General features: G+C 35.4%; 1 protein-coding gene across 2 annotated transcripts in view; it reads right to left on the bottom strand.

Moving 5' to 3' along the window:
- Nucleotides 1–19,868, bottom strand: part of cdh12b (cadherin 12b) — a 320,630-nt gene that overhangs the window by 85,252 nt on the left and 215,510 nt on the right. For both annotated transcript variants that reach the window (XM_087276886.1, XM_087276887.1), the window contains one exon: nt 15,324–15,511. In XM_087276886.1, the coding sequence (XP_087133012.1) occupies nt 15,324–15,511 (188 nt within the window). The remainder of the gene's footprint in view (nt 1–15,323; nt 15,512–19,868) is intronic.

Here is a 19,868-nt window from a genome sequence, read left to right as displayed (position 1 = left end):
TGCTTGTAGTTTCTGCCAACCCGACTCTACACCATAACTTTTCAATCCAGATGGATGGGGCAACCATTACTGCATCCAAAATGGTGAAAAGCCTTGGAGTAACGATTGATGACCAACTAAACTTATCTGACCAAATTTCTAGAACTGCTCGATCGTGCAGATTCGCACTCTATAACATCAGAAAGATCCGACCCTTCTTATCTGAACATGCAGCTCAACTCCTTATTCAAGCTCTTGTTCTCTACAAACTGGACTATTGCAACTCTCTGCTAGCGGGGCTTCCAGCTAACTCTATCAAGCCTCTTCAGCTGCTCCAGAACGCAGCAGCACGAGTGGTCTTTAATGAACCTAAAAGACCACATGCCACTCCGCTACTCATCCGTTTGCACTGGCTGCCAGTTGCTGCTCGCATCAAATACAAAGCTTTGATGTTTGCTTACAAAGCGATTTCTGGCTGCGCCCCTTCTTATCTGCTCTCACTTCTGCAGATCTATGTGCCCTCCAGAAACTTACGTTCTGTGAATGAACGTCGCCTCATGGTTCAATCCCAAAGAGGGAAGGAATCACTTTCCTGAACACTCGCGTTCAATCTGCCCAGTTGCTGGAATGAACTCCCTAACTGCATCAGAACGGCAGAGTCACTTGCTGTTTTCAAGAAATTTATAATTTAGTCTCCACTTCACTTCGTAATCTCCTAGTCCCAATTGCCTCTCTGGATATACCACTAACTGTACCCCAAAAAAAAAAAAAAAAAATTACTAATACTTTCCTTCTCAGACTTTACAGACCTGAAACTTGCCTATAGCACTTATTCATTGTTGCTCTTATAGTTGTGTAAATTGCTTCCTTGTCCTCATTTGTAAGTCGCTTTGGATAAAAGCGTCTGCTAGATGACTAAATGTAAATGTAAAATATCTGTACACTTGTTTTATCAGTATTCACACACAAGTCGCATGGTTTCCCTTGAATGTGAAATGTGTGTGTGTGGTCTGTAGCATCATAATCAGCTTCTCTATATTTAGTATTTCAATTACTGCTATCACCAAACACTCGTTTCATGCACATTCAGGAACAGACACACAAACACGCTACAATTCACGACGCATTTTAATCTGACAAGAGCATAATTTGAGCAGAAACAAAGATAAGGGAATATGTGATTTGCTCTGCGTGTGCGCGTGTGTGTTTGTGTGTTTGCTCATTATTGTGTTGGCGAGTGTTTATTTGTGTAATTGTAAATAGGGATGTTACAGACGATTGCAGGGGATCGGCAGGGCCTATTGTTTGCTTTAATCGCTGCTTTAGCCGAGAGGTTGTCTAAACATTTTGATGATCTGCTGTGCGGCTGCTGTTCAGGCTGACAGTAGAGCAGGTAATCACTCACAATCCTTAAGCCTTGATGATCCTCTTTCTTTCTCATAGACATTTCATTCAGTCAGCCGCTGGAGAAACATTCAAACAAAGCCTACAGCTATAGAATTCAACCTAATGTTTAGCTTTTTAGAAACAAAATATGTTTATGTACACTGTTTGGTATTTCAGAAATGTAGTGAAATGTTGCATTGAATGCTGACCATATACATTGCAAAACTGACTTCAACTATACCTAAATTTGGCAAAATTGACTTCATAAATACATAACGGAGGCCAGCTAGCAAAGTGCTATGCAGGTAAACCTCACTCCTCTGACCTCTAAAGATGCTCTTGTGACAGATGCCTCCTTATTAGAGCAACCCATTCCTATGCAAAGAATCACCAGTTCGATCCCAGCTCAGACCAGGTTGGGTGCAGTAGGTCCAGTGGGTTACATGTGAGGGCTTGTCTGGGATGGGAGTGAGGTTTAAGGGGTTGAGTGTAACGGGGGTCAGCTAGTGATGTGCTATGCAGGTAAACCTCACTCCTCTGACCTCTAAAGGCGCTCTTGTGACAGACACTAGAGGCCATGGGCTTTAGCCTCCTTGTTAGAGCAATTAACTCTGATAAAAAGAATCAGGATGGGTGCAGTAGGACTGGTGGGTTACATGTGGGGGCTTGTCTGGGATGAGAGTTTTGGGGGGTGAGTGTAACGAAGGCCAGCTACACTGTAAAATCCAACAGTCAATTTAATCAAATGAAATGAGTGCAGTTAACTCTTAATTTACTTAAAGTTAATTCTAGTCATTTGAAAAGAGTTTTTAACATACTTAAATGGTTTGTAGAAATTGGTTTCCTCAAACAACTTGAGTTGCCTTAACTTGTTGGATTTTACAGTACTTAGTTGTTTTGAGTTCTCTTCATTTATTGGGTTTCAAATTGCTTCGTTTACTCAAATGGATTAAGTTCACAGTACTTATTAGGATTCGTTTTTGAACTTAAATGGTTTGCTGCAATCAGTTTCCCCAAATGGTTTGAGTTACCTTAACGTATTGGGTTTTACAGTGTAGGGAAGTTCGATGCAGGTAAACCTCATTTCTCTGAGCTCAAAAGGTGCTCTAGCGACACACGCTAGAAGCCATGGTATTTAGCCTTCTTGTTAGAGCCACAGACTCCCAGACAAAGAATCGCCGGTTGGATCTAAGCTCAGATATATTTATGTTCATATACAGTATAGAACATATGCACACAGCCATTTTGACAGTGTGCAACTGTGCTGATAAATCAATGAGAAATAGTAAGACCAAGATGTGAGCAACTGTGTTGACAAACGATAAGAAACAGTGTGCAACTGTGTTGACAACTGTGTTGACAAATGATAAGAAGTGGTGTGCAGCTGTGTTGGCAAATGAGAAGAAATTATGACAGAACATAATATTTTCTCAATTTGATAGCATTTTTCTATTTGCACGTTTTCTTAACTTGTATCACCTTTGAGATCTCGACCACTATATAATAGTTTAGCTGTGACATGGTTTTTCCCAAATGATGTTTAACGGGACATGGCATTTTCACAGCATTTCCTTAAATATTTTTTCTTCTGGAGAAAAACTTACTTGTTTTTATTTTGTTTATATATATATATATATATATATATATATATATATATATATATATATATATATATATATATATATATATATATATATATATATATATATATATATATATAGTTAAAATATTATGTACAGTCATCATGACAAAGATAAAAGAAATCAATTCTTAGAAATGAGTTATTACAAATATAATGTTAGAAATGTGTTAAATAGAAAATAGGGGAAAATATACAGGGGTCAGACTTTAAATGTATGTGCATAATACAAATTAACACAGGGGCAAATACTATTTCACATCACTGTACAAAAACCCCAGACGCCTCTTCACCTCTTCTAAGTGGTGGTTAGTAGGGGACATGCTTCAACTCTCACACTGTGGAGAAAGAGACACATATTTACAGTCCTATTGGACCTCCTATTGAGAAGAATACATCATTCTGTCTCAGTGTTGGCTCGAAACACAGTCAAACTGTGGGGTAAACAGAGACAATACATGCCAACAATAAATCTCTCGCTTTCTCTCAGCTCTACCGACACACGCAGAGAGAAAATAACTGCACTAATTTCTCTTACATTGTCCACACCTGTAATTGCTGTCTTGAATCCAGCAGAACTTTGACGAATGCAGGGAAACCTGTGAGTGGACTGTCAGACAAGTGCAGCAAATAAAATCATACGGCCGTCTCTTAAAGCCTCACTGAGGGGAAAAGGTTGTGCACTGGGAAAGAAAAGGAGAAGAACAAAAAGCATGCTGATATATTATAGATTTAGCCTTTAGAGCTGTAAGACGGCAGCTCGATAATCTATATTTCTATGGTAACCGAGATGCAGATGTTCTGATGTGAAAACACGGCTGCTGTGGAAAAAGCACCATTAAAGCTAAAAGTAATTTACTGTTTGTGTTGTGCATGTCAAAGTTTATTTTATAGCATTGACTTATGATTATATTATATTATATTATATTATATTATATTATATTACATTATATTATATTATATTATATTATATTGTATTATTATTATATTATATTACATTATATCATAATATATTATGATATAATAAAATATAATATAATATAATATAATATAATATAATATTATATTATATTATATTATATTATATTTTATTATATATTATAATTATATTATATTATATTATATTATATATTATAATTATATTATATTATATTATATTATATTATATTATATTATATTATATTATATTATATTATATTATATTATATTATATTATATTATATTATATTATATTATATTATTCATTCATTAATTTTCTTGTCGGCTTAGTCCCTTTATTAATCTGGGGTCGCCACAGCGGTATGAACCGACAACTTATCCAGCAAGTTTTTACGCAGCAAATGCACTTCCAGCCGCAACCCATCTCAGGGAAGTATCCACACACACACTCACACACACACACACACACACTCATACACTACGGACAATTTAGCTTACCCAATTCACCTGTAGCGCATGTCTTTGGACTGTGGGGGAAAATGGAACACCCTGAGGAAACCCACACGAACGCAGGGAGAACATGCAAACTCCACTCAGAAACGCCAACTGAGCCGAGGCTCGAACCAGCGAACCAGCAATCTCCTTGCTGTGAGGCGACAGCACTACCTACTGCATCACTGCTTCGCCTATATTATATTATTATACTATATTATATTATATTATATTATATTATATTATATTATATTATATTATCAATTCTCCTTCCGCTTAGTCCTTAATTCATCAGGGGTTGCCACAGTGGAATGAACCACCAACTATTCCGGCATATGTTTTATGTAGCGGATGTCCTTGAATGAACGACAGAAGAAAGTAGTTCCTCATACAAAAGTGTTTTTAGACTCTCTGGGTTCTATTTTGACGATCCAGGTGCAAAGTCCAAGCGCAGGGTGCAAAAGCATTAAGGGAGTGTCCGAATCCACTTTTGCAATTTTAACGACGGAAAAATCCATTCTGCGTTACTGTGCATGGTCTAACAGGGTTGAGCTTATTCTCTAAATGAATTATAGGTTTGTTTTGAGAATAAAGTCTCATCTCCCATTCCCTTTAAGAGTCAGTTGCGTCACGCCATAGTGCATTTTCTATTTACACGGCGGACTTTGTAAGTGAAAAAACTGAGTGCTTCATTAGCGAGAAAACAGGTAAACAGAGCATCTGCAGCATGAGAATGAGAGAATGAGCCTCCTCATTCTTTACTTTTTACTTTCACTCTCATGGATAAGGAAATGTGTAGTATGCACAGACATCCATTAGCCTACATAAAACCGTTTCTAAATTCAGTTCTAATTTCCAGCAAATGAATAAATGAACAATAATAACAAAGTGTGGTCAAAAAACTAGTTATATCCAAATATATGCTGTGCCCCATTTGGTCTAAAACCTGACAGGTGGGCAAATCTAAGCTAGCTTTTAATAAAACAAATATAAATATGCATATAATAAATACTACTACTACTAATAATAACATGCAAAAGCAAGCTGTCATGAATAAACTGAAAAAGCCCCCGGAGAAGTAGGCATGGAGGCGGTGGTTTTTAGATTAATGTAGGCTAGAAAAAAATGTTTTTTTAAATATTTTAATCCTTTAGTTCTTTTTCAATTGTAAAGATATTTGCGTATTGATGTACATCCTGTGTGTATTAAGCAATGTGCACAACTAACGCGCTCTGCGCTAGATATTAGACTTCCTCTCTGTACCTTTTTACTATGCTTTTTATTTTATCATTTAGTTTTTATTTCTATATTATTTTTCTGTATTTTTGTGGTCCTCTATGCCAGGGGTGGCCCACCCTGTTCCTGGAGAGCCACCTTTCTGCAGATTTCAGTTCCAACCCATATCAAACACACCTGAACCAATTAAGTAGGACCTGAACACCACATGATAATTACAGGCAGGTGTGTTTGATAAGGGTTGCAACTGAAATCTGCAGGAAGGTGGCTCTCCAGGAACAGGGTTGGACATTCCTGCTCTATGCAATGGTTCTTTATGCAATGACTTGACAAAGAGAATGTGAAATCACAATGAAAGCATTTATAGCTTTCGGTGATTTAATAAGAGAAGTGTGAGTGTGCATGTGTCAGACTTTATGGGAATGATTAGGAATGGTGGCGTGCTGTTTTCCTGGAGGTAAAACTCATCTCTGTATTTCTGGAACAGACGTCAGACGGCTGGAATGATATCATCATGTTGGTTTATAGTTTGTGTTTTGTTGTAGCCTATATACAATTATTAAATTTTTGAATATTGTAATACTGCATCCAAACCGACGGGTCAGTGAGAGATTTTAATAGAGGCTGACAGTGTTATTATGTCAGTGTTATTGTGTTTTTACGATTTTAGTTCAGACAAATGCACTCCTTCGCATTAGTTCTACTGAATGGAAGTAAAATACTTTTATTTTGATGCATGAATAAACCTAGCAAAGTGGTTTTCCAGTCTTGCAGACAAGTATTTCTTATTGTTAGTATAGGATTGTTCTGTTTAATTACTTCTTGTATGAGTAATAATAATTTTTAATAATATTAATAATATTAATATTAATTTTCCAAATGATGTTTAACAGAGGAAGGAAATTTTCACAGTATGTCTGATAATAATTTTTTCTACGGGTGAAAGTCTTATTTGTTTTATTTTGGCTGGAATAAAAGCAGTTTAATTTTGTTTTAAACCATTTTAATGTCAAAATTATTAGTCCCTTTAAGCTCTATATTTTTTGATAGTCTACAGAACAAACCATCATTATACAATAACTGTGGTGACCCCGGGTTAATAAAGGGACTGAGCCGACAAGAAAATGAATGAATTAATGAATATAATATAATATAATATAATATAATATAATATAATATAATATAATATAATATAATATAATATAATATAATATAATATAATGTAATATAATATAATATAATGTAATATAATATAATATAATATAATATATTATAATATAGTCTAATATAATATAATATAATATAATATAATATAATATAATATAATATAATATAATATAATATAGTCTAATATAATATAATATAATATAATATAATATAATATAATATAATATAATATAATATAATATAATATAATATAATATAATTATTGTCATGATCACCAGTGATCTAGCCTGTGCTGGTCGCTGGAGAACTACACATGTGCCACTGCTATGAACTCCCAGAAGTCGTTGTGCTCATCACTCTGACCACAGCTGACGATCATTCAAACATCCTTTTGATCCTTGCTTTGCGTTCCTGTTATTAGGCTGGCTTGTGTAGCAAGCCAGACTACTGTTATCCTATTTTTCTTCTGAGACTAAAAAACAAAACACATCTCCTCCTAGAGCTTTCGAGCTATGACCACCAAACTCACACCAAACCTTCAAACTGGTCTGACTCAGTGTGCTATTGCTTTTCCAACTGATCCGACTTTCGGTTTTCCGAAAAACGTCCCGGGACCCTCTGAAAAATCCCATTGACTTAACATTGGACCAGACTTTGTGACCTCATAACTCTGCATCAGACTGTCACACAGACTTCTAACTGGGCTCATTTAATTCAGACTACCTAACTGCCAATACCTGATGAGCTTTTAACTTTCTGGCCACGCCCTAGTAACCACTTTTGGGACCCTAGAAACTGTCCCATAGACTTCCATTCAAAAGCCTGTCATTGACTTTACATTGGATCAATCTTTGTGAGCTCATAACTCTGCATCAGACTCTCCTACAGACTAATGGCTGAGCTCATTTAACTCAGACTACCAAACTACCAATAACTGACGAGCTTTCAACTTTCTAGCCACTCCCTAACAACCAGATACTGCACCCTAGCAACTGTCCCATAGCTTAACAAATAACAAACCCATATCTATCTATCTATCTATCTATCTATCTATCTATCTATCTATCTATCTATCTATCTATCTATCTATCTATGTATTCATACTTTTTAAAACTGTTTAAACTAAATAAACTATTACCAACAGGCTTTCACAAGTCAGCCTCAAAGTTTGTCTCGACAAACTTTAATAATCTAGTTGATTCTTTGCTGCCTGTACTGATCATTCGCCTGGTTTTGACTACAATCTTGGATTATCTTTATGCTCCTGTTTGCTACCTGTTTGACCGTTGCCTGCCTGACTGAATACTAATTAACTGCATGTGAATCCTCACTCCAATGTCACCCGACTGTTGTGTTACTATTATTATTATTAGTAGTAGTAGTAGTTGTAGTAGTAGTAGTAGTAGAAGTTGAATCAACATATATTCTATATTTTTTACCAAAAAACTTTTGTATAATATTATGATATTTGTTTCAACATCGGTGCATTATTTTATTGAATAATTTAAGGGTTACACAAAATATTAAAGGTAACAGTTGGACGTTTACAAGTTGCTTGCAACAAAAGTTTCTTAGCAAATCGCTGTAAGGCAATTCTGTACACCTCATGTAAAATAATCCTGCAAATAAACACTGCTGTCATTGTGTGCATGATAGATGATATCCAGCATGTATTGCGCAGCAGACGTGGGGATTCCTGACTGTATGCTTGTCATTCATGCTGTGTGAGTTTAGAGAAAAGCATATGGACACAGTTAGAGCTCTTTACCTTCATATATCTCACTAACACTTTCAGAGATCAACACTCTGATGCTTCTGTAATAGTGTTCACAAGAAACTGGAATGTATATCTCTAACACAATATCTTAAAAAATATCAATGTCCAATAAAACTTTCAGAATTAATACTATACCTATCGAAATACTGATACGTTTGCCAACACTTCAATAATATTACACCAGCATAGCATCCTGTATAAACTGCATTTGCTTTTATTGACAAGTCTGTTCCGAGATATACAGAGGCGTGTGGCATGTTAATAAGTCCTGTCACGCTGCCAGTGTTTAAGTACCGGGCTCTGTTCAAACCACAGAAAGTCACCTTGCGTTCTCTCTGGCAGGGCTGAATGCTGCCGTTTACCTTTGGGCGAGTACTTCACGTCAGACATCATTACCTCAAAGTGCTCTTACAGGCCACATACGACTGATGTTTTGATAATGCGGTTGTGGTTGTACAGTATGAATGACGGACTCCGGCATTTTAAGGCATGACAGTGTTGGACTACATTTTACATGCATGTTAACCTTTGTGTATTTTTTAAATTGACTACACTTTCCTTATGTTGGCATCTGTTTTTTTCCACATTTACATCCATTATAACTACATTGTTTTGATTAAATGCGTTTGATTAACAGTGAAAAATGCTAATTTGACTTGTTAGCAAACTGGGAAAACCAGTAACAATAAAAATTACTATATGGGGTCATAACATACACTCGATGCAATAAGCTGATAATAAGCAATAAACTTTAAATAGGCCGCACTGTTGATCAACTAAAAGCAGGTCAGAAGTTCAGTGCTGAGTGTATTAGTTATGCACCTATGTAAGTCCAAATGCTTACACATTGCTTCATACACACAGGATGTACAGCAAATCACAAATATCTTTATATATGAAAACAAATGAAAGCATTAAAATGTTACAAAAATTATTATTTTCTGCATAAAAATAAAAACCACTGCCTCCATGCCTTCTTGACTGGGCTTTTTCAGTTCCTTTATGACAATTTGCATTTGTAAAATGTTATTATTATTAGCAGAATTATTTATCATATGCATATTTATATTTGTTTTAATAAAAACAACTTTAGATTTGTCCAACTGTCGGGTTTGAAGACATATGCATCACCATATGGGGCAAACGAATAGAAGTGGGTTTGGATATAAGTCAGTTTGTTGACCACACTTTGTTAATATTGTTCATTTATTAATTTGGTGGAAATTAAATTTGAATTTATAAATAGTTCGGAAACGAATCTTTGAGCTTAACAAACCAAACTAAATATGTAGGCTAATGGACGTTTTCAATTGAGTGCATTTTTGCCGTGTCTTTACTCCATGAAAGTAAAAGAGTAAAGTAAGAAGTAAAAGTAAAATAAAGAGAAAGTTAAGAGGTCGGATAAAGGAGGCTCGTTCTTTATCTTCATGCTGCAGATGATCTGTTTAACTGTTTTCTCATTAGTGAAACTACTGTTTTTCCATTTACACAGTCCATTATGTAAATAGCGGATGGCCATGGTGCAACGCAACTGACTCTTATAAGGAGAGGGAGACGTTATGCTCAAAACCAGGGGTGCCCAAACCTTTTCTAAAAAAGGTCCAAAAACCAAACTTGATTGAAGGCTGTGGGCCAAAGTTAAATATACCAAACCGTATTACGTTAAATTTGCAATGGGTAATTTCCTAATCTATTTGCTAATATTTCAAAATAACTAGAAAACTTTGCTTTAAACCATATTAATTAACGGTGCAGTATCATTTTTAGCATTTTATAATGAACTTATAGTAAAAGCATAAATAATCTTATTTATAACATAGAGGAGTTCAATACTGAATACACTAGTCAAGCTGCTCCTGTCTTTGCCTTGATTTGCTCACTGATGTCTCGTCCTCTATCTATCAAGTGACAGTATTTACATTTTAAAAGTCTGATTTATTTACATTTAAATGAAACATTTCATTTTTGTTGGCCTTTTTGTAGCTCCTCAAATAAACAAAGAAACAAAAGGTTACATTAAATTCTTAATGATGATCTCTGTTAAAGAAATTTGTCCCAAACAACTCCTCACCATTCTCCCTCTCTTTTTAGATGGGATGGCGGGCAAAAGCAAAGGTTACAATAGGCTAATTTTGGCTCGTGAGCTCTTCTTTGGGCACCTCTGCTCTAAACACACACATAACTCATGAAGAGAATAAGCACAACCCTGTTAGGCCATGCTCCAGGGTGCAAACCGTATTTTACATTCAAGAGAGCCCATGGTGTCAAGGCTTTGCAATCAACAAAGTAATTTTAATGGAAGTCAATAGAGCAAAAACAGCCGTGAACATAACGAAAGGGTCATACATTTGTCCAGGGTGTATTGCTGACTTTTTTAAAGCATTTTCTAAAAAATATGTATCAAGATAAGATTCGACACCAAAAATCATTCCATTTGCTGAAACTCAAAGAAAGTTGTGGCCAAATTAAGATTTAAAATCACTGCAGAGCGGATGAAAACCTCCCCAACAGCAAACAAGGGTTAACTTACAGGTTAACTTACAGGTTTTATTTTAAAATATATCAAGGTTCTGTTTACAGCTGGTATTGTTTTGATTGACTGGATCATTACTAGACAGGAGAGACACATTACAGTTTGCACATGGTGTCTTCTTCATCTATTTCCTGTTACTCTCTGATGAGCTAGAGACCCTAGAGATGTGCTGGTGTATATATGGGTTTTTATAATCTTTTATTCTAACATTGTGAAATGAGGTCCCACAATTTAAATAATTCCTGGTCTGTTTGAACACATTTTACCACATTTATAATATGAAAGTAATCTGATTAAATGTGTTTCAACTACCTCTGGGAGTGGTCATAAAATGGACAAGCTCCAAACGCATTAGACCTGGTGTACACCTGCATTTAGTTCATTCATTCATTTTCTTTTCGGCTTAGTCCCTTTAATAATCAGGGGTCGCCACAGTGGAATCAACCGCCAACTTATTCAGCATATGTTTTACGCAGCGGATGCCCTTCCAGCTGCAACCCATCTCTGGGAAATATCCATACACCCTCATTAACACTCTTACACTACGGACAATTTAGCCAACCAAATTCACCTATAACGCATGTCTTTGGACTTTGGGGGAAGCTTCGTGAACGTGGGGAGAACATGCAAACTCCACACAGAAACGCTAACTGACCCAGCCGAGGCTCGAACCAGCGACCTTCTTGCTGTGAGGCGACAGCACTACCTACTGTGTCACCGTGTCGCCCCTGCGTTTAGTATCATCTGCTAAATTGCATCTTTCGTGGTGTAAAAGTCAAGCTTGTGTAATTTTTTCTGTGCTATTGTGATTCTAATTTACTTAATATAATTGGCTAGAATATTGCCAAAAGTGTCTGCAAATGAATATCTTGACACCTTTTTGTATAATTTGAGAAAAAAGAATAGCATGATTAGAAATTTCACAAAATTACCTTCCTCTGCTGTTTTCATCACACATAACACACCTCATATTTTACACTTCCATCTCATCCATAAACAAGTCAACAAACTTTTATAAAAAGTACAATAATTAATGAGAGTGATGTTAATTAGTGTAAGATTTTCACAATCAAGATCATTTTGCTCTTTGTTTATATCACCAGACATGATAATAATTACAGAATATTTATTTTGTGCAAAGTATATTATAGCACATAATATGACATGGAACTGGGTTATGCGCTGCTAAGATATGTCAGTTATCAAGTGCAACAATAAACCTTTGTATTTTAATTAAACAATGAATAATCACACTGCTCCTTTTTATATTTATTTTTGCAATTTTTGCCTTTATTTAACAGGACAGAAGCTTTGACAGGAAGTGAAGTGAGAGAGAAGGATCGGAAAAGAACCCAGGCCAGGATTTGAACTCAGGATACCCGGAGCACTTCCGCATAATATGTCAGCGTGCTAGCCACTGGACTATTGCTGGACTAACAATGTACTGCTCATTTAGGCTGATTTTAATTGTTATGTTAGTTTTAGGTACTGCATTGCCATGTAACGTTTTAAACATAGTTTTGAAGATTAATTTTTTATTTTATTTTTTTAATGTAACAACCAACAGTTTCATGATGCAGTTTCTTTTTTGCATAGAGTAAAATTAAAGTACTAGTTTCAAAAACAACCCAGCTTCATTCTGAAAATGTACCTCTCTTCACATTTCTGGATAGCACCAAATACGTCCCAGGAGGTGCGTTTTTTAGCATTTAAAAAAAATATATATTTTTCATACTGCTGTGTATGCTTTTTGAGATCTCAAATTTCTTTAGTGAGTATCATTCGCGGCTGCTGTTCTCGCATAAATCCACCAGAGGTCCCTAACGACTGACTGAATGAATGACTGACTAACTGATCGATTGACTGACCCACTCTTTTCCTTCCCTAAACCCAACCGACAGTTTTAAAAAGCAATCCAGAAAAAGAGAAGCCCTCACCTGATTTTAAGCAAGTTTTCAGATTTTACCACATTCTGTGATTTACTTTTTGTTTTACCCACTTTCTGCAACCATTCTTCGCTGGACTCAAACCCTATTGTCATGGTCAAACTCCTCTCTGCGTCTTAAGTCCACACATGTATATGGCGAGCAACTGGACAAGCTGGTAACAACGGGAATGATGTCAATATGGAGGTAAGCAGTCAGCTGGTATGCGCGAAATGGAACAGCATCATACCGCCCTATGGCGTTCATTTCCATATGTACCTCTGGCTACATCATTTGCAATCTCTAAAAATATAGCGGACGTTTTCAAAATGTTCTTCAAAAACATCTAAAATCTTTATGAACTATTGGTAAAACATCATTAACTGAGGTACTTATTTATTTTGAAGAACAGTTGTTATGTATATGCATGTCTGTGACGAGTGTAAAGCAAAAGTAGCAGTAGAAAAAAGAAGACATGATAAAACGTTTCAATTTTAATTATTAAAAGAGATGATATAATCCGTCTCTAACCCAACCACCTTATTTTTCAGACTTGGCACATCCACTTATAAATTTAATGTGTCTGGCTGCCAGTGACATTCACTTCCAGTTATTTTTAGCGGTAAATATGACTTGATATGCTGTTTGATAATGCAAACTGCCATTTCTTATCATCATTTTTAAATGTACCGTCTTAATTATTAACACAAAGCTGTTATGACACAAACACTTTTACAAATCAATGTGCTTTAATATTCATGTAATTTATCAAATACCGACTAATGAGTTCACAAACACTCATGTTTTGGTGGTGGTGAGGAGAGACCCCCATACCTGGTTGTAGAGCACTTTGGGTGTATGGCCATACACAATAAATGAGCTATGTACAATGGAGGAAATAAAACATTTATCTAAAGGTGCTGTTGACTTGAAATTTTGGCCAGATGTTGGTAACAACAAAATAAATCCATATATGCAAAGAAAACAAAACTAATTAGTTTACAAATGAAGTTAATACAATAAAATGATGAAGAAAAAAAGCACTGAACACATAAAGAATGCAGTGTTACCAACTTTCTCGCTATATAGCGACTTTTCAGACCCCCTTAGTGACAAATTTTCAAAAAAGCGACTAGTGACACATCTAGCAACGTTTTTGTGTTACTGGAGATTTTGTATAGACTCTCATTTGTCCGTACTATCTTGTCCCTACACTTCTCAACGAGCTGTGGGTGATGTTGTTGACCCTTCCCCCGCTTCAGAGCACTGACAAGCAGCCTCCTCCTCGTACAGCAGTCTCTCCCACCTGCAACCTGAGAGCAGATCACCGCGTACTGACGGCAAATGATTTAGCACAGGGAGTCAAACGGTCAAACCGATCTGCTTCTCCTTTATTTTAACTATTTAATTTGACCTTGTTCACGATCACAGATATTTTAGTGACAGTTTTGGAATGTGTCTGAGTTTATTACATCTGAGAGATTACTGCAAATTCACTACAAATCTATACTGATATCCTGTATTCAAACAGCAATAAATTAATTTAAATTGACATTCATATATAAAGTGTAGTACTAATATAAATACCACTTTATTAATCATAAGCTGTTAAACAAACAGAAACAGCAGAACGTGATGATGTCAGTAATATGCAAATTGAGGTATGACGTACTCTAGCGACATTCAATGACTTTTCGGGCAGTGCTTAGTGCCCTTTCATTAAAAATAGTTGGCAACACTGGAAGAAAGGGAGGTGTAGAAAGACAGTGAAAGCCCAGACAGCAGCTGAAATCTCTCTGTTGTTCTTTAGTAACCCTCTGCCCTTCGTCATTGTAAATAAATAATATCGGCTTCAGTCCAACATCTACATTAGCAGGATAATGAAGATGAACCCAGGGTGGACATTTCAGCAAGACAATGATCCAAAACATAGAAAGCTCAAATGCTTTCAGAGAAAGAAAATCAAGCTGTAGAATGGCCCAACCAATCACCCGACTTAAATCCAATAGAGAATACTAAATAAAGATCAGATGTGATAGACGAGACCCACAGAACCATCAAAATTTTTACACTCTGTGGTAGTCTGTGAAAGAAAATCACACCTGAGCAATGCATGTGAGCAATGCATGTGACTTCATTCTCCATTCTCATCCTGACATGTTACTTATACTTATTTCCTTCACTCTAAATGCACATTACATTACACGTTGCCAGCAATCAACATTGTAGTTAATACAGATTGCAATGTACCTTTTTAAGCATGATGATCCCCTCTTGATTGTGCTCGTTGGTGGTGATATCAAACATGGCTCCTCCATCTCCAGGGACGATGTTGTATTCGACCTCGGCGTTCTTCCCAATGTCCAGATCATGAGCTTTGATTCTGCCGACCGCTGAGCCGACTGCTGATGACTCCGGTACACGCAGGTGAAAGATGCCTGCAGAATATATGAGCATCTCTTCAAGCACATGTGTATAGCAGTGCTGGGGAATTCTGTTCATTTTTAGGATAACAAGCTTAAATGCACTGCTGACATTAAATAGGATGTTTACTATTAAATGGATCTTTGCTGTTAATTTATTCACTCCAGCTTACATCAGGGTTTTTAAAGTGTGCATTTAGGCTTGTTTACAATGAAAAGAGAGAATGAAGAATTATATTGTTCATCAAAACTATCCTGGATGCTGTAACTTATATAAAATAGCTGTGAACGAAAGCATTAGCTCGTGTGTGAATTTGCGCTCACATATACAGTTGAAGTCAGAATTATTAGCCACCCTGAATTATTAGACCCCTTGTTTATATTTTTCCCATTTTCAAAAATCTCCTTGCCCTGTTAAGCATCATTTGAGAAATATTAAAAACATTTTAAAGAATTTAAAGGGGGGCTAATAATTCTAAATTCAACTGTACATCATGAGTCAGGACAATCATTTACTTTATCAGACTTTATGTATCATTCATTTATTAATTTTCTTTTTAGATTAGTCTCTTTATTAATCACGGATTGACACAGTGGAATGAACTGCCAACTTAGCTCTTCCAGCCGCAACCCAACACTGGGAAACACCCATACACACTTTCACACACGCGCTACAGCCAATTTAGCTTATTCAATTCACCTGTACAACATGTGTTTGGACTGAGGGGGAAACCGAAGCGCCCGGAGGAGACCCACTCCAACACGGGGAGAACATGCAAACTCCACACAGAAATGCCAACTGACCAAGCCGGGGCTTAAACCAGTGACCTTCTTGCTGTGAGGCGATCATGCTTCCCACTTTACCACGGTGACGCCCCCTTTATGTACCATCAAGAGGTATTAACTTTTGTTTTTTTGCTAGGTCAAAGTCGCAGCTTAAAACATTCAATAATCTATTAAAGGAAAGAAAAAAACTTTGTAGTACTCCTGTGAAAGTATTGTATTCTGTCAGACAAAAGCCCACAGACTTTGATTATATTTGGGGCCTTTTTCTTGAAACATTACCTCTGTTAGACTTTATAAATTGATTATTTAGTATAATAACTGTTTTGCTAGTATTTTTTGTGTTGTTGTTGTGGTTGTTACTTTATTTTTTGCTATTGTTTTAATTCAATGTTTTAGCATCTTTTAAATGCATTTTTTGTGCTTCATTTCTGGACACTACTGTTTTTATTTATTATTACCATCAACCATTGCAACTATCTTTATGTAACATCAAAAAAAAAAAAAAAGCTGGTTTGACAAAACTTGTGACATTTATACCATATATATATATGGGGAGTGGGGGGTGTTATTATAATTTTTCCTTTGCTAATTGTTTAAAAGAAATCTCCTGATACTCTGTGTATTCTTACATTCTGCATAATGTTAAGTGATATTTCAATAAACATACTTATTAAAAATAAATAAACCAATAAATCAAGTAAATAAATACATTTCTTATACTTGTCTTTTTTATTCCTGTTTATGTAAATCACTTTGAATTGCCACTGTGGATGAAATGTGCTATGTAAATAAATAAATAAATAAATAAATAAAAACCACATAGAGTACTCATTAAGTAGCCTGAGGGTGAGTAAAATATTTACTTCAAAAATTCATCAAAATGAAGTGTTAATGGTTACAGCTGGAAAAAAAAAAAAAAACTATCACTGATGAAAGAAATAAGGAACTTTTTTATCCTTAAATTTAATAATTTAGAAACAAACTGCTTTCAGGATTTTTCAAAGAACACCAGTGAAAAATGCAATAAAAAGGAATGGAAAGCAATTTTATATTTTCAATTTTCAAATATTGCATACACATTTGTATGAGTTTTCCTTTCAGACATACAATATACAGGACTAGAAAGTGAAATTAATCAAGCAAGGTGAGATAAACAAAAAGGGTTGCAGTAGTCAGTTTACTGATATTTACAGAATTCTAAATTACACCCAAATCCATTTCTTAACCCATTTTGTACAAGTTTTTTTTTAGCAAATAAATAATTATTTAGAGAATAATCACGCTCAAGATGTAAATGTTAAAAAAATCTTGATTATGTCAGCTTGTACACAAACTAATTTTCACTAGTTGCACTGAGTTCGACATAAAAAGGAGCTTCGTTGATTTACATATTGTCAGTAAGTTTTACTCCCATTAGAAATTTTTACAAGATTTTGATCCTACAATAATTTGCCTTGTTTAGCATTTCAAAGTCTTAATATTTTACAACATATTGGTGTTCATGTAAATGCATGTTGGTGTAAAATGTTTCCAAAATGTTCAATAGCAAAAAAAAAAAAAAAAAAAAGTACACGAGTACATTAAGACCAATGAATAATTCCACAGTTATCCTCCTCCTGTGCCAACAATCACAAGTTGGCAACTGTACATTATTGCTGGAGAGAGCTTTTGATAACTGCCTCAACGCACCTGGCTGTAAATGTGACATAAAAAACAGAAATGTAGTGCTTGTTTCACTCTACACTCTTGTTTTGTAAGAAAAATGCTTCTTTGTGCAAAACTACAGAGTTTGAATACCACTGAACTAATTCCACACTACTTAAAAAGTAGTTAAGCTTGCAGAGTCGCAACTTTTTGTCATTTACCTCAGTTCTAGTGAAGATGCACGAACAGATCATGCTGATTAGTAAAAACTAATGTGTTGAGTGGCCATGCCCACAAAAAAGCACCTCAGTTAATTAAGAAGTCATTAGATGCATTAGTGCAATGCACCAAAAAGCAAATAACGAGAGAGAGAGAGAGAGAGAGAGAGAGAGAGAGAGAGAGAGAGAAACTCAGAGGCATGGCCCAGAATGCAGCAGTCATCATAGTGCCATCCTCTGAGACGTGCTGATGGAAATCTGCTCCTCTCCCAGGGTATTACCAATATTTACAAAGCGAGAAAACAGTGCTCATCACTGAAACTCAACATGATTTCTATTTCATGATTTCTGAGCGCAAATGGAGCCTGTTGATGTGCACTTGTTTAAAGCCTGGCCTCATTCCATTACCAAAAAAAGCTTTTACATTACGTTTACATTAAAAAGGACGTTAAGTCTTTCTCTGAAATAACATTAAAAAGTTCCCCCGAAAGTGGTGAATTCAAAAGAAAATTCTACTATAATTTACTCACCTTCTACTTGTTCCAAACCCAATTCCGTTTCTTTCTTCACAATAATCAATATATGGACTTATCGCGCAACCTCTATTGTAGGTGTCAGTAGCTATGTTTCCATCCAAAAATGTTAATGAACTTTATGCAAATAAAGATGTAAAAGAAGCGCGAATAAAGCAACATTTCCATCTGACAAGTCAAAGTGAACAAAACCGTCACTTCCTGATTAACTGGCGCCAAATATCAACAGTAAAAATGAAATTTGCTGCAGTAGGAGAAGCTGCGTCAATCTTTTCTTCATCTAATAAATGACTTGTGCCTCAGAAGGCAATCCTGACATGCAGTGAACGTGCGGTGGCGTTTGAAGGTGTCAGACACGGAGCACAGACACTTTTGAATTTGGAGGTCATTAATATGATAAAACTAATACTTAAACAGTAAGACGTTTTATAATGACCAAAACAACAGTTCAGATGTTTTACAGTGTGCTCAGCCTGCTGGGTTCACATTTACACACATTTTCCTCATTACATGATCACACAAGACCTTTTCTAATGCGCTTACTGAAATTTGTGGGGTAAAAGTTTTATTCGCATCTTTTATCATCGAATAAAATGTTTCCTACTCAGTTTTGCTCATGAGTTTTTTATGCGCATTTTCAAAATGTATGCGCATCATGGCGTTTCCATTCACCGTTTTTATGAGCATACGCAAAATGTGCATAAAAATAGGTGGACGGAAACATAGCTACTATCAGTGTGGTTAAAACAAAATAGTATTTACTATAAATTACTTTAGTATATTTTCATGTGGGTGTTACTTTTTACCTTGTACTTTATTTTTGTTAACATTTATTATTATTTATTTAGGATATGTGTTTTCACATTCTGATTCCAATGCCTCATTATTAAAATTGTTAAAATTAAGTTAAATATATTTCGGAATAAAATATGATGTGTTCTTTGAAGGAGTGCACTTGCATTGTAATTATATTATATTAAAATTGTGTTAAGATGACAGTAATATCGTTTATCGCAATATGTTTTAGTACAATATCGTGCAACAAAAAATAAATATCATGACAGGCCTACATAGCATTTTCCCTTTCAAATATGGATGTTAATGAATACTATTTTCCAACATACTTAAATATCTTGTTTTGTATTCAAATCAATGTTTGAAACACTTAATGCGGAGTAATTTATTTATGTT

The sequence above is a fragment of the Danio rerio genome, chromosome 12, assembly GCF_052040795.2.
Source record: "Danio rerio strain M-AB ecotype USA chromosome 12, GRCz13ab, whole genome shotgun sequence".
Taxonomy (NCBI): Eukaryota; Metazoa; Chordata; class Actinopteri; order Cypriniformes; family Danionidae; genus Danio; species Danio rerio.
This window is presented reverse-complemented; position numbering and strand designations above follow the sequence as displayed.